Source organism: Lepidochelys olivacea (genome assembly GCF_965140295.1).
Source record: "Lepidochelys olivacea isolate rLepOli2 genome assembly, chromosome: 20".
NCBI classification, from domain to species: Eukaryota; Metazoa; Chordata; order Testudines; family Cheloniidae; genus Lepidochelys; species Lepidochelys olivacea.
Window position 1 is genome coordinate 7564426 of NC_140430.1, and position 26081 is coordinate 7590506.

The 26081-nt window shown below is 57.2% G+C and overlaps 1 protein-coding gene across 1 annotated transcript; it reads right to left on the reverse strand.

The window, feature by feature from the left end:
- Positions 1-3597: 3597 nt before the first annotated feature.
- SYDE1 (synapse defective Rho GTPase homolog 1) lies at positions 3598-25450 on the reverse strand. The gene is made up of 8 exons (XM_084610156.1): positions 24939-25450; positions 13619-14551; positions 12419-13192; positions 11832-12055; positions 11428-11554; positions 9553-9719; positions 8455-8686; positions 3598-7406 (listed from the first exon to the last, which is right to left on the reverse strand). Exons 1-8 carry the CDS (start codon positions 25024-25026, stop codon positions 6967-6969), a joined length of 2985 nt encoding a protein of 994 aa, XP_084466282.1. The 5' UTR covers positions 25027-25450; the 3' UTR covers positions 3598-6966.
- Positions 25451-26081: the final 631 nt, after the last annotated feature.

A 26081-nucleotide genomic window follows, 5' to 3' on the forward strand; every position in this document is an offset into this window, starting at 1 on the left:
CCTGAGGGCAACATCGGGGTTCTGAAACTGTATGGAGAGCTGGGTGTAGTGTATTAAATTGCTCCCCCTAGGAATTGGCTACTTACGGTGTACTACTTACAGCTGCAAGTCCTGGTGCTCTTAACACACTACACCCTGCAGTTCTCACAGCCGCACTGCCCAGCATGAGCTCACAGCCCCGCCACCCAGAGCACTGGTGACACGGCGAGCTGAGGCTGCAGGGGAGGGGGCTATCCGGGAGTTCAAGGGCCCGGCAGGACGGTCCCCCGGGCCATAGTCTGCCTACCTCTGGCATAGAGGATAAATGGGAAGCTGTAGATGTGATGTGTCTTGATTTTAGTCAGTCTTTTGACACTGTCCCACATAGCAGTCTCATACAAAAACTGGGGAAATGTCATCTAGCTGAACTTACTGTAAGTTGGGTGCACAACTGACTGAAAGACAGTACCTCAAAGAGTAGTTATCAATGGTTTGCTGTTAAACTGGGAGGGCATTGTTAGTAGGGTCCGTCCTGGGTGTGGTACTGTTCAGTATTTCAGAGTAGCAGCCGTGTTAGTCTGTATCCGTAAAAAGAAAAGGAGTACTTGTGGTACCTTAGAGACTAACAAAATTAGAGGATAAGCTTTCGTGAGCTACAAGTGAGCTGTAGCGCAAGAAAGCTCATGCTCTAATAAATTGGTTAGTCTCTAAGGTGCCACAAGTCCTCCTTTTCTTTATTCAGTATTTGACTTGGATAATAGAGAGGAATGCTATCTTATAAAATTTGCAACTGATACCAAGCTGGAAGGGGTTGCAAGCATGTTGCAGGACAGGATTAGAATTCAAAACAATTTGGAGAATTGGTCTGAAATTAGCAAAATGAAATTAAATAAAGACCTGTGCCAAGTTGTTCATTTAGGAAGGAAAAATCAAATACAAACCTACAAAATGGGGACTGACTAAGTGGTAATACTGCTTCAAAGGACCCAGGGGGTTATAGTGGATCACAAACTGAATATGAGCCAACAGTGTGGTGCAGCTGTGAAAAAGTCTAATATCATTCTGAGGTGTAAGAAGAGGAATGCCATGTGTAAGACATGGGAGGTAATTGTCCTGCTCTACTAAGCACTGGTGAGGCCTCAGCTGGAGTACTGTGTGCAATTTCAGGCTGCCACATGTTAGGAAAGGTGGACAAACTGGAGAGAGTCCAGAGGTGAGCAAAAGATGATAAAAGGTTCAGAAAACCAGACCTGTGAGGAAATGTTAAAAAACTGGGCATGTTGAGTCTTGGGAAAAGAAGACTGAGGAGGAACCTGTTACCAGTCTTCAAATGTGCTAAGAGCTCTTTTAAAAATGTCTGTGATCAATGGTTCTCCATGGCCATTGAAGGCAGGAGAAGTAGTAATGGGCTTAATCTGCACCAAGGGAGCTTGAGGTTAGATGTTAGAACATTAGAACGGCCATACTGGGTCAGACCAAAGGTCCATCTAGCCCAGTATCCTGTCTTCTGACGGTGGCCAATGCCAGGTGTCCCAGAGGGAATGAACAGAAGAGGTAATCAAGTGATCCATTCCCTCTCGCTTATTTCCAGCTTCTGGCAAACACCATCCCTGTCCATCCTGGCTAATAGCCATTGATGGACCTGTCTTCCATGAACTTACCTTGTTCTTTTTTGAACCCTGTTATAGTCTTGGCCTTCACAACATCCTCTGGCAAAGAGTTCCAGAGGTTGACTGTGTGTTGTGTGAAGAAATACTTCCTTTTGTTTGTTTTAAACCTGCTATTAATTTCATTTGGTGACCCCTAGTTCTTGTGTTATGAGAAGTAAATAACACTTCCTTATTTACTTTGTCCACACCAGTCATGATTTTATAGACCTCAATCCTATTCCCCCAAGCTGAAAAGTCCCAGTCTTATTAATCTCCCCTCATACGGAAGCCGTTCCATACCCCTAATCATTTTTGTTGCACTTTTCTGAACCTTTTCCAATTCCACTATATCTTGTTTGAGATGCGGCGACCACATCTGCACACAGTATTCAAGATGTGAGCATACCATGTATTTATATAGAGGCAATATGATATTTTCTGTCTTATTATCTATCCCTTTGGTAATGATTCTCAACATTCTGCTCGCTTTTTTTGGCTGCCACTGCACATTGAGTGGATGTTTTCAGAGAACTATCCACAATGACTCCAAGATCTCTTTCTTGAATGGTAACAGCTAATTTAGACCCCATCATTTTATATGTATAGTTGGGATTATGTTTTCCAATGTGCATTACTTTGCATTTATCAACAAATTATCAACAAATACTTCTAGCATTGGTATATAAGCACTTTAAAAACTAGTCATGTTTTAGCTGTTTGCCAGTACATGATGTAATTGAATGGGACTTTTTTTCCACTTGACTGTTTCTCATCTGATCTTACCTGCCCGTGCAGCAGGCACGACCTGAGGGCTTGCAGGCCAGCAGCACCCTGCAGGCCGTGCTCCTGCCCTGTGTATCCTTTCTGCCCAGTGGGGCTGCAGCAACTGGCACTCATGGCAGTTTTAGGCTGAGGCCAGCGGGTGGTCCTTGCTGGCCTCCACATGGCACTTGAGCAGAGGAAACATCTGTTCCTAGGGGACTTCTGCACCGCTGCACAATGCAGCGTTTGCCCAGAATTAATGCTCTGTGCAGCATTTCCTTTGTGCCTGCAGACTTGGCACTGCATTACTAGCTGCTAGTAGGGGCCGCTGGACTCCACAGAGCCCAGCTCCCAAATAGATGCTGCTGGGAGGAGGGGTCAAAGCTGGAGTCGTCCCAGCAGCGGCAGTGCCTAGCTGAAGGAAAGAGGTGGCCTGCAGGAAACTCCATACAAGCCCTGGACCTAGCATCAGGTTGTTTCTCCCTCTGGGGGGTAGGGAGCGTGGGTGTCTAGGCTGGGGGGGAAGGGGGCATGGCTGGGCAGTGCAGAGGAAGGGGGGTGGGTGGCTGGACTGGGAGGCACCCCACAGCTGAGCTCTGGAGGGAGGGGGGTGTGGGTGTCTGCCCTCCCCAGCTGGGGCGGGGAGGGAGAAGAGAAAGAGGAATTGGGTTGTTGTAGGGGTTTCTTTAACTCTCTACCCCTGGAGGAAGTTTGTTGTCTGTATTGTTACAGATATAGTTGCTGACAGGTATTTTGAACTAAATTATCAAAATAGTTGAAATTGATGTGAGTACATTGTGTTATTGTTACAAAATATGCAGAATTTTAAAATATTCTGCACAGAACTTTTAAATTTTTGGTGCAGAATTCCCACAGGCATAAACATCCCCGGTCCTACCTGTAGCGACCCCCAGCTCCAGCACCGTGACACTGCCCAGCAGACAGGAGGGAAAAGCTGGTGCCTATAGCCATCCCAGGGAGGGCAATGAAGGGGACAGCCCTTCCTGCCCACAGTAGCCAGGCAGCTGCCCCCAAGTGATGCCCCAGCTCCCCAGCCTGACCCCACCCAGCCCTTGCTGCCATGGCCTGAGTGTTCTGCACCCACAGCAGGTGGGTTGGAGGCAGCTGGAGCCCTAGCAGAGGCACCCTCTTCCCCTGGTGAATGTGGCCCCAGTCCCTATGCACACACACACAACCCAACGGCAGGTGTAGGCGGTGTCCTTTATTGCTGGTGTAGGCAGTGGGCAGGATGCCCTGGCATGCATACATGGGCACCATGCTGACTCCCAGCCTGGCATGGGCATTTCCTTAACACACATGATAAGCAGCCATCCCCAACTCCCCATGGCTGGGGGTGCCAGGCAACAGGGGCAATGGCTGGACCATGCAGGCCCTGCCCCCTCCATAGACAGGGCACCCCAAGCATAGCTGCTTCTATAAAATGGTGGCACTCTGCTGTGACCCTCTTCTTCAGCCCCAGACCCATCCATGGCAGGGGGCACTGCAATCCTCCCTTCACAGTCACATGGGTTCCCGTAAGCTAATACCAGGTGAAGGGCCCCCACCCCCAAACTCTGGGCACTTTTCCTCCCTGCCAGAGCAGCTCAGAAGGGAGCTGCTGGGCCTTGTGCTTTGAGAGGGGATGGGGTGAATTTCCATTGGAGCCTGGAGTCAGGGAGAGTGTCATGGTTTTACCCCCTCCCTCCTCCTCAAAAATAAAAATTGGCTTTTTTTCCCTATAACTGAATATTTTATAAACACTGGAAAATCCAGCAATGGAGGACAACATCACATACGTTAAATACCCCCATGGAGCAGCCAGTCTTCATGAACATGCATACACACGCACAAACCACATCCCTACACCACACACACATCCCACCCCCAAAGATATTCACACAAACACCACACTACAGATAAACATACCCCCCCATGCACAAACGTACACACAAACCACCATTCCCAAACATTCACACGCACCACACACAAACGTCCACCCCACCTCCTCAAACAGAGACACAAACCACACGCCTACACCCTCCCACACACAAACGTACACACACGAGCTACACACATCGTACACCCCACCCGCACACACACATCCAAACGCACACACACCCAAACATGTATACACACCCCCTACACCAAACATACAGAAGCAAGAAATATAAATAAAGCTGGCCTCTCCAGTACCGGGCTCCCTGGAGGGAAGTTGTGCGGGGGGATTGGGTGCATTTCCATGAGGCCCTGCAGTGAGCACCCTCAGGCAGCTGTGCCTGGGCACCTGGCACACTGAAATCAGTGCACACAAGGCACAGCAGCATCAGGTATCCCAGCAATACCCAGGGAAATGCCAGAGCTGGCTTGGGTGCGAGAGGGCAATTGATGTCTTGAGCTTAGCTTGGGGCCAGTCTGCCCACGTGTTGCACTTTCATGGGATCCATATGGGGAAAGGCACATCCAGGGAATCACCTCCCACTCCCCACCAGCCCTGAGCACCCACCCAGCAGGGCCCCAGCTTGGAGCTCTGTCTGCTAGTGTCCAAGGAGGCTGCGCTGCATGGAAGCCAGTGTCCTTGGTGCAGCCTCTGCACTAGCCTCCCCTACTCCGTAATGCAGAGCGTGAAGGTGACAGCCAGTGAGCTGGGGCCTCCAGATCACATCCATGGTTCTGCCTGCTGCTGCTGCTCACATGGGAGGCCTCCCTACCAGGCCTGGCCTGCACAGCAGCCGCAGGGAAAGCTCAGGCTGGAAAGAGCTGGGGGCTTGGCTGCCAACCCCAGGCCCTGGGTTCAGTGCCAGCTAGCTCCAGGGTGGGGCAGAGACTGGGAGGAGACTAAAGACGCCCATGAGAAGCAGCCACAAAGAACACTGCAGGCCCCAGTCTCTTGCCTCATGCTGGTCTGTCCACGTGCCATGGGATCCCAGGGCTGCAGCCCATTCTCCCCTCACTGTTCCATCAAGAGCTGCAGCCGAGCAGGATTGGAGGCAGCATCCAGGCTGGGGGAGCCTGGAGTATTGTCAGGTTGGGGGAGGATGAAAATGTGGCACCAAGATACTAACTAATGCCATGGCAAGCTGAGCGTGAGATGCCATGACTGGCACAGCCCCTCCTACTCCCTGGCAGGGTGCAGTGGATCGTGGCTTCTGTGTGAAGCAGCCCCCGAGCAAAGCACACATGATGGAGGTCAGGGACCCTTGTCAATACTCTAACCCTATGCAGGGGGGACGCCTCGCCTGGGGTGGTGGGAGGCCAGGAACAGGCCTTAGCCCTAGCTCTCTCCTGGCCCAAGGCTGCCCCCACCCAAGTGGCACGCAGGGTGGCACTTAGTAACAAAACACAGACAGCGAGGCCAGTCCCACAGCAGACCAGACTGAGCCCACTGCAGCCAGAGCCCTGGGGCAGCTCTGACACTCATCTTCCTGAGAACCAAGTCAAACTCCCACCTGCAAGGAAGGCTCCACCTGGGATGCTAGAAGGGGCATCAAAACTCACCACCCTTGGGGGCTGGGAGGCTCCCTGCTGACCAGAAATACATGCCACAGGAGGGATAGGTACCTGGTGCTCCTGACCCGCCCCCTGTGCCCCGCCCAGGGCCTGGAGCTGCCTTCCTGACTAGCCTGCAAGAAGCTGCTATTGGCACAGCTGCTGTGGCCTGGGAAGCCCGCTGCCAGGGTCACACAAGCAGTGCCTGCGAACTTCAGCTCCAGCCCAGCCAGGGGACAGGTTCAGGCTCAGAGGCTGATTCTTTGGCTTCTGAAATGCAGAGGAAAGGAGGGCGCTGCTCCCCCTGCCCTGTGCGCTCCCTGCACATGGTATTGCCCCAGGGCTGAGAGCCAGGCCAAGGGAATCCCAGGACCCAGGCTCCTCCCAGCCCTGCTCTGTAGCCAGACAGAGCTACTATGTCATCCACAGAGGGCTGAGAGTGACCCTGAGTGCAGCCCCCCGGCTGGCTCAGCCCCTCATCCATACTGCAGCCCCAGAACCCCAACCTCAGTGGGCTGTCACACACTGCCCTGGTGTCTCCAAGCCTCCATCCATGCTGTGCAAATCAAAAGGCTGCAAGAGCCAAGTGCTACGCAAATTTGGTCACGCTCCAAATGGCTTTGGCTTAATCTCTGGGTTCCTATTAATACTGGGAGCCTGGGCGCATGCTCCTGGGAGCTCGGCGGCCACGCCCAGGCGTGCACTGTGTTGGTCTCTCCAGAGCTCCAAGTCCAGAGGGCAGAGTGTGCTGGAGCCCACGAGCGAGCACGAGAACACCTCCTGTACGCTGTACCTGCTGCCCAGGGCCCCTGCTCCTGGGCAGGTTGCTGGATTAAGGCTGACGGCATGAGTCATCGCCTGCTACAGGGCTGGGCCAGGCTCCTGAGTGTGGAGCCCAAATTTCTTTAGCTGAAGCCCCACCATCTGGTGCCTGGCACCTCCCCTGCTGGTGTCAAGGCCCCAGGCTGTGCCCAGCTCCCACCATCTGGCTCATGTTTTGGTGACACTGGAGCCCGGCAGGGGATGTGGACGGTCCCAGGGAGCATAGGGGCAGGGGGAGCCAGGCGCGGTGGTGGAGCAGCCAGGCCACTCACAGGCACACGTTGATCTGCTTGGAGAGCTCTCGCTCTAGGTCCAGGATGAGGGCATCAAAGTCCTTTAGGTTCAGGCGGGGGCTGAAGGGCGCCTCGGGGTCGTCGACCAGGGCAAAGTCCCCCACGAAGACTGTCTGGCTGGGGCCACCCAGCCCCTCCCGCAGGTCCAGCACCTCATTCTCGCTGTCGCTGCCAGCCACCTCGGCATCGTTGACCTCGTGCCCCAGCCCAGCCACCAGCCCGTACTCCTGGCTGCACACGCTCCACTCCCCAGCGTAGCGGTTGGTGGGGGGGCTCTCCAGGCCCCGGGGCCGGTGACGAGCCACCACCTCGCTCTCCATCAGATCCAGCCGCAGTGCAGGGTGGCGCCTCTGCCGCAGGCAGCTGGGCTGGGCCCTTTCCCGGCCCCCCACGCCGGGCCCTGTCCTGTCGGGGGCTGGGGAGACAGATCCCAGTTACCGCAGTGCTCTCCTCCCACAGCCAGACCGGCCAATCAGAGGCTGCGATCCCACGGGGAGGAGCCCGGCAGCGCATTGTCCCCCACCCTGCAGCAGGCCCCCAGCGGCGCATTCTCCCCCCCCACCCCGCAGCAGGCCCCCGGCGGCGTGCTCTCCCCTCACCCCCACCAACACCCTGCAGCAGGCCCCCCCGGCAACACGCTCTCCCCCCACCCCGCAGCAGGCCCCTGGCGGTGCGCTCCCCCACACCCTGCAGGAAACCCCCAGCTGCGCTCCCCCACACCCTGCAGGAAACCCCCAGCTGCGCTCCCCCACACCCTGCAGGAGACCCCCAGAGGCGCATTGTTCCCCCCCCGCCCATCCCCACCCTGCAGCAGGCCCCCGGCCGCGTGCTCTCCCCTCACCCCCACCATCACCCTGCAGCAGGCCCCCCGGCAACACGCTCTCCCCCCACCCCGCAGCAGGCCCCCGGCGGCGCTCTCCCCCACACCCTGCAGGAGACCCCCAGCTGCGCTCTCCCCACACCCCGCAGCACGCTCTCCCCACACCCTGCAGCAGGCCCCTGGCGGCACTCTCCCCACACCCCGCAGCAGGCCCCCCGCAGCGCGCTCTCCCCACACCCCGCAGCGCGCTCTCCCCACACCCTGCAGCAGGCCCCCAGCTGCACTCTCCCCACACCCCGCAGCAGGCCCCCCGCAGCGCACTCTCCCCACACCCTGCAGCACGCTCTCCCCACACCCCGTAGCGCGCTCTCCCCACACCCCACAGCGCGCTCTCCCCACACCCCACAGCGCGCTCTCCCCAGCGCGCTCTCCCTACACCCCGCAGCGCGCTCTCCCCACACCCCGCAGCGTGCTCTCCCTACACCCTGCAGCAGGCCCCCAGCTGCACTCTCCCCACACCCTGCAGGAGACCCCCAGCTGCGCTCTCCCCACCCCCCGCAGCGCGCCCTCCCCACCCCCCGCAGCGCTCCCCCCCCCGCAGCAGTCCTGCGGCCACACAGTCCCTCCCCTCAGCTGCACTTACCAGGCCAGGCCTGCAGCAGGTAGTGCAGCACCTCAATGTGCCTCTTGAAGTCGAGGGCACTGGCGATCTCCCCGCCGTGGGCGTAGCTGCGGGCCCTCTGGCGCTGGGGCTCCCGATTCTGGCTGAGCAGCACTGGCCCGAAGCACACGGCAATGTTCTGGGAGTTCATGCGGTTGAAGTCGTGGAAGGAGGCCACCAAGCTGAGATGGTCCAGCAGCACGGTCAGCGTAGCCTGGGGAGAGGGGAGCGTCAGCCCAGGGCCTGGCCCTGCCCCACCCACCCAGTTCTGTGGGCTCAGGATCACCCCGGAAATCCCAGGTTTTTGTACCTCAGAGGCCACAGCCTTAGTCTGTGCCCAGGTGCCAGGCTCCTGGGAGGGAAAGCACCTGACTTGGAGAAGCTGGGGGAAGGAGGGACGGCCCGACACTGAAGCCGAGGTGGCTGGAAGCTAAAGCCAGACAAATTCAGACTAGAAATCAGGCACAAGTGTTTCCCAGGGAGGGGGGTGAACCACTGGCACAAACTCCGGGGGAAGTGGTGGATTCTTCATCTCTTGATGGCTCCAAAGCCAGGCTGGGGCCAGGCTGGGAGATGCTTTAAACACAAGTTACTGGGCTCAATACACAACGTGGGGGTAACTGGGTGACATGTAGGGGCCAGTGCTGCCCAGGAAGTCAGACTGGGTGATCTAATGGTCCTTCCTGGCTGTAAACTCTGCGAATCTTGCTATTTTCTCTGATCTCACTGTGGTGAAACTCCTTGATCCCAAGGGGCAGCCAACCTGGAAAGCTGCCCAGGATCTTAGGTCCCTGCAGCGAGCAGCACCGGCTACGTGCCTGGGGCTGTGCCAGGGGAGTACCCAGCCCCCATGTATCCAGCGCTGTCACAGACATGTGCAGCCCACACGCGCGGCAGGGGCAGAGCTGACCACAGCCTCCCATCTAGGAGATGGGGATGTGCCAGTCTATGGGGACATTGTTGCAGCAGCACCAACCAGCCCCCGGGACAGCTCCAAGGGCACTGTGGCTTGGCTCCACAGCCAGGTCTCCTTTCCTACCTGCCCACACTCCCCTGCTCCGCCCACTGGCAGGCGCTCACCTTCTCAATCTCTGGCAGGCAGTCCAGCAGAGCGACCGTCTCCTCCGCATTCTGCCTGCTGAGCATGTCCTGGGGCGGGCGCTGGGCCATGGCCTCCAACACCACCTCATAAAGGGTCTTGGTGATGAGGGGCGTGGGCAGCTCCCGCAGATAGTCCTTCAGGATCCCTGCAGGAAAAGGCCAAATTCCTGTCAGCTCCTTGGCAGGCTCCTCTCCCAAACTGGTCTCTGCTGGGTCCCACGGCGGGGAGGGCACAGGACTCATGGCACTGAGCAGCCTATAGAAACTACAGGGAGTGCACAGAGAGCCCCGTCTTCTGGGTTCTATCTCTGGGAGGCGAGTGGGGTCTAGTGGCTAGGGCAGAGGGACTAGGAGTCAGGACTCCTGGTTCTACCCTAGCTCCAGGAGGGGAGTGAGGTCTAGTGGGTTCAAAGAGCCTAAGACCAGAAGGGACCATTATGATCATCTAGTCGGACCTCCTGTATAACAGGCCAGAGAACTTCCCAAAATAATTCTAAGAGCAGAGCTTTTAGAAAACCATCCAATCTGATTTAAAAAATCAGTGATGGAGAATCCACCACGACCCTTTTTCAAATGGTTAATTACTCTCACCACTAAAATATATGCCTTATTTCCAGTCTGAATTAGTCTGCTTCAACTCCCAGCCATTGGATGGGTGTTACAGTTTTCTCTGCTAGATTGAAGATCCCCTTATTAAATATTTCTTTCAAATGTAGGTATTTATAGACTGTGTATGTCACCCTTTAACCTTCTCTTTGTTAAGCTAAATAAACCGAGCTCCTAAAGTCTATCTCTGTAAGACATATTTTCTAATCCTTCAGTCATTCTCATGGCTCTTCTCTGACCCCTCTCCAATTAATCAACATCCTTCTTGAATTGTGGGCCCCAGAACTGGACACAAGATTCCAGCAGGGTCGCACCGGTGCCGAATACGGAGGTAAAATAACCTCTCTACTCCGGCTCAAGATTCCCCTCTTTATGCATCCAAGGACTCTTTTGGCCACTGTTCAGCTGATTATCCACCAAGACAACTACCAGATCTTTTTTAGAGTCCCTGCTTCCCAGGACAGCATCCCTCCATCCTGTGAGTGTGGCCTACAGTCCTTGTTCCTGATGTACACATTTACATTTAGCTAAATTAATACATACATTGTTTGCTTGTGCTGTTTACCAAGCGATCCAGATCACTCTGTATCAGTGACCTGCCCTCTTCAGTATTTGCCACTCCCCCAACTTTTGTGTCATCTGCAAACTTTATTAGTGATGATTTTATGTTTTCTTTCACCAGGCCATTAATAAAAACATTAAATATCATAGAGCCAAGAACAAGTCCCTGTGGGACTCCACTGGAACCACACCTGCTCGATGACAATTCCCCCTTTACAATTACATTTTGAAACTTATCTATCAGTGAGCCACTTTTTAATCCATTTAATGTGTGCTGTTATATTTATAAAAAGAAAAGGAGTACTTTCCTTTTCTTTTTGCGAATACAGACTAACACGGCTGTTACTCTGAAACCTGTTATATTTATACTGTTCTAGCTTTTTAATCAAAATGTCAGGGGGTACCAAGTCAAATGCCTTGCAGAACTCTAAGTATATGACATGTACACTATTACCTTTATCAGCCAAACTTGTATCCTCATCACAAAAAGGTATCAAGTTAGTTGGACCGGATTAGAGTGGGGGTCAGGAGACAGGACTCCTGGGTGCTTTACCTTGCTCTGGGAGACGAATGGGATCTAGTGGGTTGCGGTGAGCCTCCTACTGACTTGCCTGAGCACGTGTGTCGGGGGGCAATCCAGGAGCTGTGCTGGTGCTGCATGGGGGTGAGGGGTGGCTGGGCACTGACCTGTGATGACGTTGATGTCTGGGTACAGCTGTTCAGAGAGCGTCACGGCTGCACTGTCCCTCTCGAAGGCATCACGCAGCTCCTTCTTCACGGCCGCCGAGCCACACAGCCGGTAAAGCCCTACAATCTGGGCACAGGAGGTGCTGTCAGTGGGAGAACCCATTCCCCACCGCCCCCCGCACTTGTCCCAGGACCCAAGGGGCAGCATGGGGAGGGGACAGGGACACAAAGAGGGAAGACAGCACGGAGCCCATGGCCTGCTGGGATCCGGCCTGCTCAGGAGCCGCGCTCACCGGCTCCTCGCCATGTACCTGCTGTGCGTGTGTTAGCTGCGTGGCATGGGGCTGGAGTGCCAGGTGTCCTGCAGAGCCCACTCCCCCAGTATCGCCTCCCCCGCCACTCACCTTCAGTCCCCGCTTCTCGATCTGGGAGACGCATTTCTGGATCAGCAGCGGCACCTTGGTGGCAGTGTTCTCCCTTTCCACCAAGTGACGCAGCTCCACGCCAAAGACCCGTGGCTCCCGGTCACTGGGGCTGCTGGGCATGTCCCACTGCTCCACCAATGTCAGCTTGCAGTAGAGCAGCCCGCGTGGCTCCAGCCGCACTGCCAGCTGCTGGGCCCTGCACCCTGAAGAGCAGAGGGCACCGGCATGTGTCAGACTGGAGCAAGATGTGGACGGTCAGCAAGGGCCAGCTGGGAAACCACAGCATCTGCCCCCTCTTTGTTCTGCCCCATGCCCCCCCCCACACACACACAGCTCTGTCCATCTGAGCACCATTGGACCCTGCCTTCTGCCCATTTGTATGTGTCCCCCAGAGTCCTGCCCAGCTAAACCCCATGGGGCACTGATCCCTGCCCATCTGTATGTGCCCCCCAGAGCCCTGTACATCTGAGCCCCATTGGACACTGCCCCCTGCCTGGGTGTCACTGCCCCCTCTCAGGCCCTCTCCCCATCACCAGGGCCCCCGTCTCACTGGCTGCTCCCGTTACCTCTGAAGACGTGGGGCAAGACAATGGTGCCATGGCAGCACACACGGTTCCGGCAGGTAGCCAGGTCCCAGGAGAAGACAATGACCTTGAGGTGTCGGGTGCCCTCCAATTCCAAGTTGAAGGTGTGGTTGAGGCTGAGGAAGGTGGCTGTCCAGGGCAGCAGGGCCGTGCGCGCCTTGGGGGCTGCATCCACCTGCAGGACGCAGAACACCTCCCTGGACTCAGCCTTTGGGGGCTTAAGGTCCCCCACACCGTACAGATGGACACTGACTAGGCCCGAGATAGGCTGCACACAGCGCGGCTGTTCCAAGGAGCTGTAGGGCTGGAAGGCATCCACGTCCAGCCTGGCCCCAGGCTCATGCCCCTCTGGACCAGGACAGGCACGCTTGTCCGCCTTGGCCAGCAGCTCAGGGGAGTCACCATCACTCAGGTAGCCGCCCTTGCTGGCTGCCTTGGCACGGTGCGGGCCCTGTTGGGATGCCACACTGCTGTCCAGGTGGTAGCGGCTGATTACATTCCCCGGCTCCTTGCGGGCATCCCTGGGTGAGGTGCTGCCACTGCCCTCAGGCTCCTGCCCCCGGGGCTGGGCACTACGCAGGCTCAGCTTCCTCCTCAGCTCCGGCAGCTTCTTCATCTTCAGGGACAGGCGGCGCACGGTGCCTGGGGACTTCACCCTGCCCAGGGAGCGCCCCTTCTTGGAGACGCTGGGGCTCAGCGGGGGGGATGGGCCAGCCAACCCCACAGCCGCGCTCAAACATGAAATCGGCAACTTCCCTGGGGGGAGAGACCTGATGAGACGCGCACCTCAGCCACAATGGACACTGGCATGCATGGGGAAAGGGAGCCCCTTAATCTGGGGCATGGAAGGGAAGGGCCATTACAGGGAGGAGGGCCTGTGGGACCCAGAGCAGCCAAGACTGACTTGCTGGGGATGGAGAGAGTGGTTGATCCCACACAGGGAACCAGGCTGCAGTGGGGATGCGGATGCAGGGACAGGGACCTGGGGGGGGGCTCTATGGAAAGAGGGGGACCCCACAGGATCAGGTGTCCCATGGGGAGGGGCATGAGAGGGGAGGGGCTCATGAGATCAGGGTGGGGCTGCCACCAGAAGATGGTGGGGCCACGTGGAAGCAGCTCTGTCTCATGTTTCTGCCATGCTGTTCAACCCAGAACACACCCTGTTAGCACCACACCCCTCACCATAGGCCAGTGTCCTGCCGGCACCCATCTCCTCGCCTCGGCCCACTGGCCCAGCTGGGGTAGGTGCATTCTGTGAGCTGGGGCTCTCCACTTGCCTGGCGATGCTCCTGGGGGGCCCTTCATCACCTGGCTCTGCCCTGCTGGGCCTGCCCTTGTCCCCGTCAGATTCCCGGCTCCCTGTGCCACTGCCCCACTTCCTCCAGGAGCTGCCAGGCTCGGTGCCTTGCCTGACACCTACAACGTCCTCATCTTCAGGGATGGGGTTGTACCAGATCTCCCCTTCGCTGCCCGCGGCGCCCACCTCCTTCAACTCTGTGCTGGTGCTGGGGGCCAACTCCTCCGGGCCCTGGGCCTTGCCAGAGGAGAGGATCCAGTGGCGGCTGCTCCTCTCCAGGTTCTGCAAGTAGGCGCCGTGACTGGCACACCTCACACCACTGCCAGAGGCGCAGAGCTCCACATAACTGCACATCGACTCAGCCTCCTCATCACCAGGGGCCAGGCTGGGCTGAGGGGCTGGGGTCGCCAGGGCCAGGCTGGGCAGAGGGGTGGGGGGCACTGGGGCTGGGGGGCTCTCCACAAGCCATGCCTCATCCTCAATGGCTGGCCCCCCTGTGTGGGTGGGTGAGAACAGCTCCTGGGGCCGCAGAGGGCACTGGGGGTCCTCATCAGTCTCTCGACCACAGGCAACTGGCCCTACGCCTTCACCCTCATCCTGCAGCTCTGCGGAGGCCGTGGGGCTGGCAGGCACCTTCCTGCTGTAAGAGCTACATGGCACATCCCGGATGCCACATGAGAACCTGGCCCAGCTCTGCTTCCTGGACACGGTAATGGCTGCCCCTCTCCGACAGCTCCCATCGTGGTCATGAGATGCTGGCTCTGGCCCAAGGACTGGCTCCAGCTCCATGGGAGAGTCCAGCATCCTTGAGGGGCGCTCTGTGGGGAACAGGAAATGTGAGCTGAGGGTTAATATCAGAACATGCCCAGTGCACACACACGCCATACCTAGTGCATACATCAAGTGCCCACCCAGCATATACACACACACACACCATACCCAGTGCACACACAGCCAGTATGTACCCAACATATACACGCACCATAGCCAGCAAACACCCAGTGGTGCACACCTAGTACACCACACCACAAACCTCTTAATGCCAACGGACAAGGGGGTGCAGAGGGGTCACTGGACTCTCCTGATTCTGGTGTATACATTCTGGTTCACCAAAGCATATTGTGGGAGGTCTCAAATAAAAGCTGGTGTCACACTGGTCAGTAATATCGTTGTGAAATGTACCTACAGATACTATGTAAAGAGTTATGTAGATATACTGAAAATATACTCAAGACTGTGTCTAGAGACTTGGCACCAGCAAAGGAGAAGAACAGGTTTCTCTCCAACAAGAAATGTTTCTCTATCTGGAAGTTTGCACATAAATTAAGTATTGTATGCTTCACAGTGGGTGCCTTATCACCAGTCTGGACTGAAAGCAAATGAAGGATTGTAAGAATTTCAAAAGAAACTAAATAGGAAGAACAAAGCAGCTGGGGGGTGAGAGACACCTTATCGGCAGGTAAACATCAAAGGGTTGAGCCACTGTGTTTTGGAGGCAAAGATACCCAGGCACCCTTCACTGAGGAAGAAAAAGGACAACACTTGTTTCATGGAAAAGGGATAGGAGTGTGGTTGAGGCTGGTATGGGTTGGTGAGGGGGTATGGCCATGCAGGCTGATGCTTGTGTGGGTTGTGTGGGATGGGAACATGGCAATGCGTTGTTGGGACTGGTGTGGGTTGTATGGAAACAAGCATGGGGCATGGCCTATGGGACCGGAGTATGGCCACGTGGGCTGAGGCTGCCGTGGGCTGTAGAGGAGGAGGTGTGGCCTGTGGGATAGGGGCTCAGGCTGGCACAGGTGGTATGAGAGAGGGCATGACCCATGGGATAGGGTTGTGGCCATGCATTGCTGCGGGAGACAGTGTCTAAATTAGCTGTTACCACTTAAGAAAGAAATCTTGGAGGCATCATTTATAGTCCTCTGAAAACATCTGCCCAAAGTGCAGCAGCAGTCAAAAAAGCAAACAGAGTATTTTGAACCATTAGGAAAGGGATAGATAATAAGACAGTAAATATCATAATGCCATTGGATAAATCCATTGTACGCCCACACCTTGTCACCACATCCCAAAAACATATATTAGAATTGGAAAAGGTACAGAGGAGGACAACAGATGACACAAATTTGGGGGAGTAGTAAGTAATGAAAAGGTCACTGATTCAGATCACTTGGTAAACTGGGCACAAGCAAACAATACGTGTTTTAATACAATTAAATGTAAATGTGTACAACTGGGAGCAAATACTGTAATACTCACAGGACAGGGGCTCTATCCTGGGAAGTAGTGACTCTGAAAAAGATGTGGGAGTCATGGTGGATAATCAGCAGAACATGCACTCCCAGTGTGAGACTGGGGTCAAAAAAGCTAATGTGATCCTGGGCTGCATAAACTGGGGAATCTCACGTAGGAGCAGAGAGGTTGTTTTACCTCTGTATTTGGCACTGGTGCAACCACTGCTGGAATCCTGTGTCCAGTTCTGGTGCCCACAATTCATGAAGGATGTTTATAAACTGGAGCAGGTTCAGAGAAGATCCATGAGCATGATTAAAGGATTAGAAGTATGCCTAATAGTGATAGACTCAAGGAGCTCAATCTATTTATCTTAACAAAGAGAAGATTAAGGGGTGACTTGATCACAGTCTATGAGCACCTACATGGGAAAGAAATATTTAATAATGGGATCTTCAATGTAGCAGAAAAATGTCTAACATGATCCAATGGCTGGAGGTTGAAGCGAGACAAATTCAGACTGGAAAATAAGGTGTAGATTTTTAACAGTGAGAGTTATTAACCATCGGAACAATTTTACCAAGGGTGGTGGGTTCTCCATCACTGACAATTTTTAAATCAGACTGGATGTTTTTCTAAAAGATCTGCTCTGGGAATTGTTTTGGGGAAGTCCTCTGGCCTGTGTCATACAGGAGGTGAGGCTAGATGATCACACTGGTCCCTTCTAGCCTTAGAATCTATGAAAAAACAAAATGATGAGGGGAATGGAACAGCTTCCAGACAAGGAGAGATTAAGAAGACTTGGACTGCTCAGCTTAGAAAAGAGACGACTAAGGGGGGATGTGATAGAGGTCTATAAAATCATGACTGGTGTGGAGAAAGCGAGTAAAGAAATATTATTGACCCCTTCACATAAGAGAAGAACCAGGGATCATCCAATGAAATTAATAGGCAGCAGGATTAAGACTAACGTAAGGCAGTACTTCACACCATGCACAGTCAATGTGTGGAACTCATTGCTATGGGTGTTGTGAAGGCCAAAAGTATAACTGGGTTCAAAAAAGAATGAGATAAATTCATGGAGGATACATCTATCAATGGCTATTAGCCAAGATGGGCAGGGATGCAACCCCTTGTCCTGTGTCTCTAACCTTCTGTATGTCAGAAGCTGGGACTGGATGACAGGAATGGATCATTCGATAGTTGTCCTGTTCTGTTCATTTTCCACTGAAGCATCTGGCACCAACCGCTCAGACCAGACACTGAGCTGGATAGACCATTGGTCCGATCCAACATGGACGTTTTTATGTTATGGGGGAGGCAGCTCTGGACATTCCTTGCTCAGGATGTGCATTGCTGAGGGGAGGGATGGGCTGTCTGCGACCTCTGCTCGAGGGGGGCTGTTTCCTGCAGGGGCCTGAGCCCAACCCTTGCAAAATGGAGTCCTCCCCCAAGTCCTTTGCCACAGCCTCAGCACTGGCCCTCAGCCTCCTGGGCCTGGCTGCCCCAGCATGTGCAGCGGGGCTGACAGAGGCGTCATTGTGGGAGCTCTGGCTGGGCAGGCGGGGAGCTCCCAGCACACACAGCTGCTCACAGCCCCTGCCAAGTTGGATTTCCTGTTGTTTACTGCCTGGCTGTCAGGGCAGCGCTCCCTCCTCCCAGCCTGGCCTAGCCTGGCCCCGCAGCGTAGGGACACAGGGCCCTTTGCAGAACGGGGCCCACCCGTTATGTACAGCCCCCGCCTCCCACAGCCTCCTCCTGGGAACGAGCCCATAGACCAGCATCACATGGGCACACCAAACGTGGGACTGCAGAGAAGTGGAGACCTCCACTGTTTCCCTCCCTACAAATGCACATACTCTGCTCCTCTCCCCCACACACTCCATTGCCCCATACCTCCTTCCCACTCCTCGCTCCCTCCCACACACATTGCCCCCCCACCCCCTGCTCCCCTCACATGCACCCCACTCCCCCTCACATGCACCCCGCTCCCGCCTCACACGCACATCCTCCCCGCTCCCCCCCACACGCACCCTGCTCCCCCCACACATGCACCCTACTCCCCATCTACACGCCACCCTGCTCCTCCCACACACGCACCCCTCTCTCCACTCACAGACACCCTGCTCCCCACTCACAGTCACTCTGCTCTTTCCACACACGCACCCCTCTCTCCACTCAGAGACACCCTGCTCCTCACTTCCTCCCACACATCCCCTACTCTACCCCACACTCCCTACTCCCCGTTTCCAACACACACACACCCTGTTGCTTGCTGGCCTCACACTGTGGCTTCTCCACACACCCCCACACTGACCCCGTTCCCCTACACACACACACCCAGCTCCTTGCTCCCCACCCACACCCTGCTCCCCCTACACATGCCAACGCTCCCCACTCCCCTGACACACAGACCCCACTGCCCCCTCACATCTTCCCCACTCCCCCACGCAGACACCCTCATCATAGAATATCAGGGTTGGAAGGGACCTCAGGAGATCATCTAGTCCAACCCCCTGCTCAAAGCAGGACCAATCCCCAATTTTTGCCCCAGATCCCTAAATGGCCCCCTCAAGGATTGAGCTCACAATCCTGGGTTTAGCAGGCCAATGCTCAAACCACTGAGCTCTCCCCTCCTTGTTACCCTCCCCAACACACACCTCATTGCTCCCTTACACCATGTCTGCTCCTCGCTCACCACCACACCCCACTCCCCCCACAGACCACTGCCTCTCACATCTTCTCCACTCCTTGCTCCCCCCGCCCCACTCCTTGCTACCCTCCCCTCCCACACACATGTGCACCACATTACTGTCCCTCACACATCCTCCCTGCTCCTCACACACATGCACACCTGCCTCCCCCTCCCACACACACGTGTGCACCCCACTCCCGACACCCACACACCCCCATTCCTTGGCACACCTGCTGGAGCTGGGCGAGATCTCTACCCACAGATGCTGGGGAGCTGAGGGGCAGGATGAAGCTGGTTGAATCACAGGGGACCAGAGTGGGGGGAGTGGAGAACAAGAAGGAGCCAAGGGTGGGTTTACAGGGGGGCAGTGGAGACTGGCCAATTGCTGTGGCAGGAGGACGGCTTAACGGGCATTGGCTGGAGGGGTTGATGTGGGTGTCAAAATCCGACCCAGAATCCCCCCATTTGAGAGGTGGGAGATTTCCCCAGACTCCTAGGGCCCAGGACCCTACAAAAAGGACAGTATGTGTGCCACACCCAGCATGGACCCCGCAGAAGGGCGGACCCATGCCAGTCAGGTTCAATCCCCCAGAGCTCCTGGGCAATGGGGCTGCTGGATCTGAGCGGGGGGACAGGTGGGGCGGGGGAAACGGGTTCTGGGGCTGCACAGGGGGAAGGGAGACCAGAGCTGGGTCTGCACAAAGGGGACAGGCGAGCCTGGAGCCACTGCATCTGTATGGGGAGATGGGAGGAGCTGGGGCCACTGGGATGGAGGGAGGCATGGGGTGATGGGTGGGGATGGAGCCATTGGGACCACACAGGAGACGGGTGAGGGCGGGGGCAGCTGGGTCTGCACGGGGGGATGGGCGGGACTGTGGCTGTTGGGTGGGGAGCAGGTAGGGCTGGGACGATGGGGTTGACGCCACTGGAGAGGACTGTGTAGTGTCAGGGGGATCGGAGCTGGGGCCTCTCATGGGAACGGGAGGGGCTCGGAAGCGGGGCTGGGGCCGCTCAGTGGGGTAGGTAAGTCTGGGACCATTGGGTCAGGGTGGAGTGGGGGTGGACCTGGAGCAGGGCTATGGTCACTGGAGTGGGGGAAGCGGGTCTGGGACCATGGGGGATGAGTGGGGCTGGGGCAGGGGCTGCTGCGTCTTTGCGGGGGGAGCGGGGCTGGGGCTGCTGGGTCTTTGCAGAGGGAGCAGGGCTGAGGCTGCTGAGAGGCCGGGGGGAGCAGGGCTGGGCCCACTGGGTGGCACCCCAGTGAGTTGACTCCACTAGCCCTGCAGAGGCACAAGGACCAACAGTCAATCAGGGAAAAGAATCATCACCATGTGGCTGGGGTGACAGCACAGGAAATAATGCCCCGAATCTCCCGCTCACAGGGTTGACCCAGTGACTTGATCCTGAGAACAGCAGGGCTCCAGGATCAGGTTGGGCCAGAGGGCGCTGGCTAAGGGACACTCCCCAGTGGCAGGGAGAGTGACCTGCCGTGAGGCAGCTCCTTGCCTCCTGACCTCACTGTGCCAGCACCCCAAACCTGCCAACAGCAGGACACCCCCAGATCTCCAGAGTCCCAGCCCAGCGCCTCGTCCCCAAGGCCGGCCAGCCTCTCACATCAACGCTTCTGAGCAGCCACCCTCCACTACTAACCCAATTCCATCCTTCCCGGTGCAAGAGCTACCTCCTCTGCAGCATTGTACCCTTGCCTACCAGGGCCCAGTCTGACCTTCCCTCCCTGGCCCACGGCCCTTCGGCGTTCCCTCTGTGGCTGGACATGGTCATTGATTCACCCCAGTGGCCTCTCCCTGCTCTTCTCCAGGCTTGCCCTGCATCCTGCTGCCCTCTCTCCTGAGAGCTAATCTGTAGGAACACAGAGAGGAGTCTGGAGGAGGGGGCGTGGAGTCACTGGTGAGTGCCCCCTCACCTGTGCTGAGAGTGCAAGGACACAGGGACAGGCAAAAGACTGGCCCTTTGCCCCAGCCCCTGTTGCCTCACATGGGCCAGGATCACTGGAGGTGATACCCCGATGCACAACTGCAGGGCTGCCCGTGCACCAGGATGGCATCCAAGGGTACGTGTGGCCAAGCACCAGCAGCAAGGACGGGACACGGTCTCAGCCCATGGGAGGCGGCAGGAGACCTGGCTTGTGGATGCTGCTAGGTCAGAGATGAGTGCCAGCGTGGAGCCCTGAAGGCCTAGACCGTGGCTGTTCTGTGCCTCAGAGGTGCTTGTCCTCAGGCCGGGCAAACCATGCCATGGCCACAAGCTCTCCTCCAGGTGAGGGAGCCCTACATACTGCTTTGCAACCCCTCCTCAGCCATGCACTGCTCACGGCCACACAGGGGGCTGGTGGGGACCGTACTGCTCCTGTGAGCTGTGGTGGGCGGAAAGAGCTGAGGACTCCCTGCATCATGCAGGACAGGCAGTCCAGGGAGCATCTTCCTTCTCCCAGTGGCTGCATGCAGAGAGTGAATGGAACCAGTGGACAACTGGACCTGGGCGGACTCTGCAGGAGATTTGCAATTTCCCATCACCAGCCACAGAAGGCAGCCTGCTAAGGACCAAACAGCCCACATGGATGCATTTCCTTGGCCCTTGGCTGTCAGTATGGCCTTTTCTGCTGAACCACAAGGCTGCATAGCAAGGGCAGGACAATTCCGGGAGCTGATCTAGCAAAGGGAATTGCCAAATCATTGATTGCAGGCTGTTCTCCATCACAAACTCACCAGGAACCTACACCTGCTCTGACTGCAGGAAGCCACTCGTCCTGGACTCCTGTCAGAGGCTTCTTGCTGGGTCACTCTCTCACCCCTTTGCCGTCTCCTCACAGTCTTGGTGGGGACTGGCTCTGGCATGAACAATTCCTGCCTCTGAATATTAAAGAAACTGGATCCTAGTGGGTGGAGGGGAAGAATTCTTTCTAGCATCTCCAGCCTCCTTGGTCACTAAGAACACATCACACTGGCTCTGTGCACACTATGGGCTTTCCCTCTGGAACATCCTGCAGGTGCTCCCGGTAGCAGCGACAGCTCATCATGCAGCATTCACTCTGTCCCACCCAGATCCTCTCAGATCAAGGGTGCAAAGTTTCAGTCCATCTGTCAGGTGCTGGGGCAATCCCCTGGGGCAGCCTCAGCCACAGAGCTACCAAATGGGGAGTGGAGGGGACGGAGTTTTGCCTTTTCCCTACTGAGCCAGACTGGCCCAAACTCACAGGGGACTGGTTTTGTTGCAGTGACCCAACTGCATGCCCAGGTGTCTGGGGTCAGAACTGGCTCCAGCCAAGCTCAGCTCTGGCTATGGCCCTTGGGGGCCTCAGGTGCTGTTTGTGCTCTGGCAGCACTGGGCCCCATTGCCATGTGACATATCCTGGTCCAGCACAACCCCGTCAGCTACAGCTGCTATGTCTAGGGCCCGACCAAATTCACGGCTGTGAAAAACACATCACAGACTGTGAAATCTGGTCTCCCCCATGAAATCTGGTCTTTTGTGCACTTTCACCCTACACTATACAGATTTCACAGGGGAAGACCAGCGTTTCCCAAAATGGGGGTCCTGACTCAAAAGTGGGTTATGGGGGGCGGGGGTCGCAAGGTTATTGTAGGGGGGTCACGGTATTGCCACCCTTACTTCTACGCTGTCTTCAGAGCGGGGTGGCCAGAGAGCAGCAGCTCCTGGCCAGGCACCCAGCTCTGAAGTCAGCGCCCTGCCAGCAGCGGCGCCGAAGTAAGAGTGGCAATCCCATACCACGCCACCCTCGCTTCTGTGCAGCTGCCTTCAGACCTGGGTCAGGACCCCTACAGATACAACACTGCTACATTTCAGATTTAAATATCTGAAATCATATTTATGATTTTTAAAATCCTATGACTGTGAAATTGACCAAAATGGACGGTGAATTTGGTAGGGCCCTAGCTATGACTATCTGATTCCTGTCTGTCAGGCTGGTGTGGCTCTGTGGTCTCCTGGCTCCCCCTTCCTCTCTGATAGATCCTCAGGGAACTCTCCTCCTCCCCTTGAGGTGGGGGTCCCTCCCAGCTCCATTCTTAGTCCCATCTCTCAGGGGCCTCAGCTGCTTTGACTTTCTTCTCTGCTGGTGACTCACAGATTTGCCTCCCTCCAACTGCACTCCCCTCCCAGCCCTCCTGGATCCCTTTGACAGGGTGCTGCCATGAGCTGAGACTCACTGTGGCCCAAACCCACCTCCTAAACCACTCCCACACTTTCCTCTGTCTGGGGGTGCCGCTCAAGCCCATCATCTAGTCCCTATCTCTGAGCCGGCCACTCCCCTGACCCATCCATCCGGCCACTGCTTCTTCCTTCGCAGCCTCTCCCAGTCCCTGGCCTGTGCTTCCTGCCTGCACGGCCAGTGCTCCCATCCAGCCCTAATCACCACAACTCTGGCCACAAGGCTGGCACCCCAACCCCACCCCATTCAGAGAGTCTGTGACCAGAAGGGACCAGTGTGATCACCTAGTCTGACTTCCTGTAGAACACAGGCTGGAGACCCACAATAGTTCCTAGAGCAGATCTATTACAAAAACATCCAATCTGGATTCACAACAAGCTCATCGTCCCACAGCATCCCAAACCCCAGCGCTCAAAGCTTAGTGAGTTTGGCCCCAAAACTACGAGATCGGCTCCAAACTGATGGCAGCATCTCAGCCAGCCAGTGCAGGGGTGGAACATTTGCCTCCTGGAGTTGGGTCCATTTGGGGTCATGGTTCCAGCCTTTCTCCCCCACCACCAGGGCCAGAAACTCCCTGTTTTTGTAATGAAAGCTGCCAATTTTCCCAAATCCCAGGACTCCAGGAGCTGAGGCTTTGGGACACTCAGCATAGTACAAGTGTAACCCACACACCTTCTGGGTGTGGTGTTCTGTCCCATCTAGTGGCACCAAGACCACTCAGAGAGAGGTCCCCAATTCAATCCTGCCTGCCGACGACAGGGGTCTGTTGGCGTTACAAGCGGGGGCTCATCCAGGATTCCAGCTGGGAAGCCTCTGAAGTTTGGGATGTGCTTCCTCAGCTAGGGGAAGTATGTAACCCACACACCTCCTGGGTGTGGTCTTCTGTCCCATCCAGTGGCACTGAGACCACTTAGCGAGAGAGATTAATGAGTCTGCTCTACAGCCTTAGCTAACATCCAGTTGGCTTTTAGCTCACACAGTAGAGGTTCATGCACTAAGCTCCAGAGGTCCTGGGTTACACAAGACTTCTGTCACACTGGGAGATTTGGCCTGGCTATTTGCCTCCCCATCCCTCCACTAGGTCCCCTCCTCCACCCATCCGCTCAGCCCCCACCACCCAACCTTTGCTCAGTGCCTCCAGCACTGCTGGGCCACGTCCCCCAGAACCCCCTTGGCACTCACACCCAGACCCCCCTCCCCTGCCCCCAACAGCTCCCAGACAAAACCCACTCATCCCCCTCCTTACCCACTCACTCCCCAGGCCACAGCGCACAGAGACCTGCCAGCCCATAGCAGCCCAGACACACACACTGGGATCCTGACGGGCCACGGTCGGTGCTGGAGTCTGTGCTAAAACAAACCACAACCGAACCCCGGCGCAGCTGGGAGGAGGCAGCTCGCACTGCCCCGTGCTGGGGATTGCAGGGCAGCTGGGTGGCGGGGAGCGGCTGGGTCTGAGCCCTCCCCGCTGGGGTGGGAAGGGTCTGGGTTTGCCCAGGGAAGCCGGAGTCCCCGGGCAGTCTAGTCCTCTTGCCCCGGCGGGCGGCTGTGGGGGCGCTGGTTGGCTCCTGCCCCTTCCCCTCCCAGCCCTCCCCCCGCATTCTTTCCTTCCCTCCTTCGGCCTTTTTAGGAGCGAGGCGACTGGTGGGGCTCAGCGCCGCCCCCCTGCCCCTCCGATCCCAGCTCCCCTGGCGCCCCCAATGGCGGGGGGGGGGGGCCCTGCAGCCCCAGCTCCGGGCGGCCCGACGAGGACTGGCCGGGACGGGGCGCGCGAAGGGCGCTAGCCCCCCTCGGAGCCCCGCTGGCTCAGCCCCTGCTCGGCGGGGCGCTCCGCTCCCCGCGAGCATCCCCGGGCCGGGCCCTTCTGCGCTGAGAGCCAAGTCCCCGGCTGCAGCGGCGCCCCAACCCGCCCTGCCCGGGAGCCCCTTCTCGCCCCGGGGCTCCTGCAGCCCGGATCCGCGGCGGGCAGCCCCGAGCCGCGACGCCGGACCAGCCGCCCCGCGCTCCTCAGCCTCAGGACGGTTCCACTCGGGCGCTCCCCCGGTGCTCTGAGCCGCGCATCCCTGCCCCGCCCGCGCCCCGAGCGTACCTCGCTCCTTCGCATCCGACTTCTTCCCGGGAAGCTTCTCTTTGCCCCGCAGCCTGGAGAACGTCCTCCGCAGCAGCAGCTCGGCCATGGCCCGGCCGGGGCGCACAAGACCGGCGGGACGGGGGGGGCTCCTCACGCTGCCAGGCTGCCCCCGCTGCCCAGGGGTCGCCCGCCGACGTCCGCCCGCTGCTGCCCCGCCATCCCGCGGTTCGGCCTCGGGCAGGAAGCCACAGGAAACGAATTCCAGGAATGCTTTCCCCAAACTCGGCCGGGCTCGGCCCCCAGCCGGAGCCAGAGCAGGAGCTGCTGGGAGCTGTAGTTTCCTGGCCCCGGAGCTCGCGCGAGCTCGCCACTTGGCTGCGTTCCCCGGGGTCCGAGCTGGGAAGAGCCCGCCAGAGTGATGCGCCCGCCCCCGGCCGAGCAACGGGCCATTCCCGAGGCAAAACACCCCACGAGGATGGGGAGGGGGGCAGTGAGCGCCAGGCTACTGCCCTTCCGTGGGAGTGGGGGCTCTAGAAGGTGGGGTGGGGGCTCTGGAGGGGGCGGGCTTTGGGGAGCGCTGGGGGTGGAGCTCTGGAATACACGTGGGGGCTCTAGGGAGCGCACGGGGGGACTCTGGAATGTGGGTGGGGCTCCGGGGAGCATAGACGGGGTGGGGGCTCTGGAATACAGAGATGGAGGCTCTGGGGAGCGCTGAAGGGGATGGGGGCTGTGCAATGCAGGTGTGGGTACTGGAGCACAGAGGGAGTGGGGGGGCTCTCGAATATAGAGGTGGGGGCTCTGGGGAGCTCTGCCACATAGGGGGCTGCTTTTGGTTGTTGGTGGGGGTTATTTTTTTACTCTTTTCTGCTTGTTTTAACTCAGCCATACACAGGACACCCAGCCCTCTGGGCACTAGCGAGCTCCTTGGAGGGCTCCAAGCTGCAGGCTCCCTCAGCCTGCCATTGCAGGGGGAAGGGGGATCTTTCCCGAGGAGAGTTCTGCTCCCAAGCGCCGAATTTTCTTTGAAGTAAATAGAAGTTGGCAAAAACAAACCCACACCAAAGTGTTTTAAACTGTAATGAAAGAAATCTTTCCCCCACCACCCCAGGTCACCCACTCTCCCTCCAATGCAATCTGCCCACAGAGCCACATTCCTGCAGA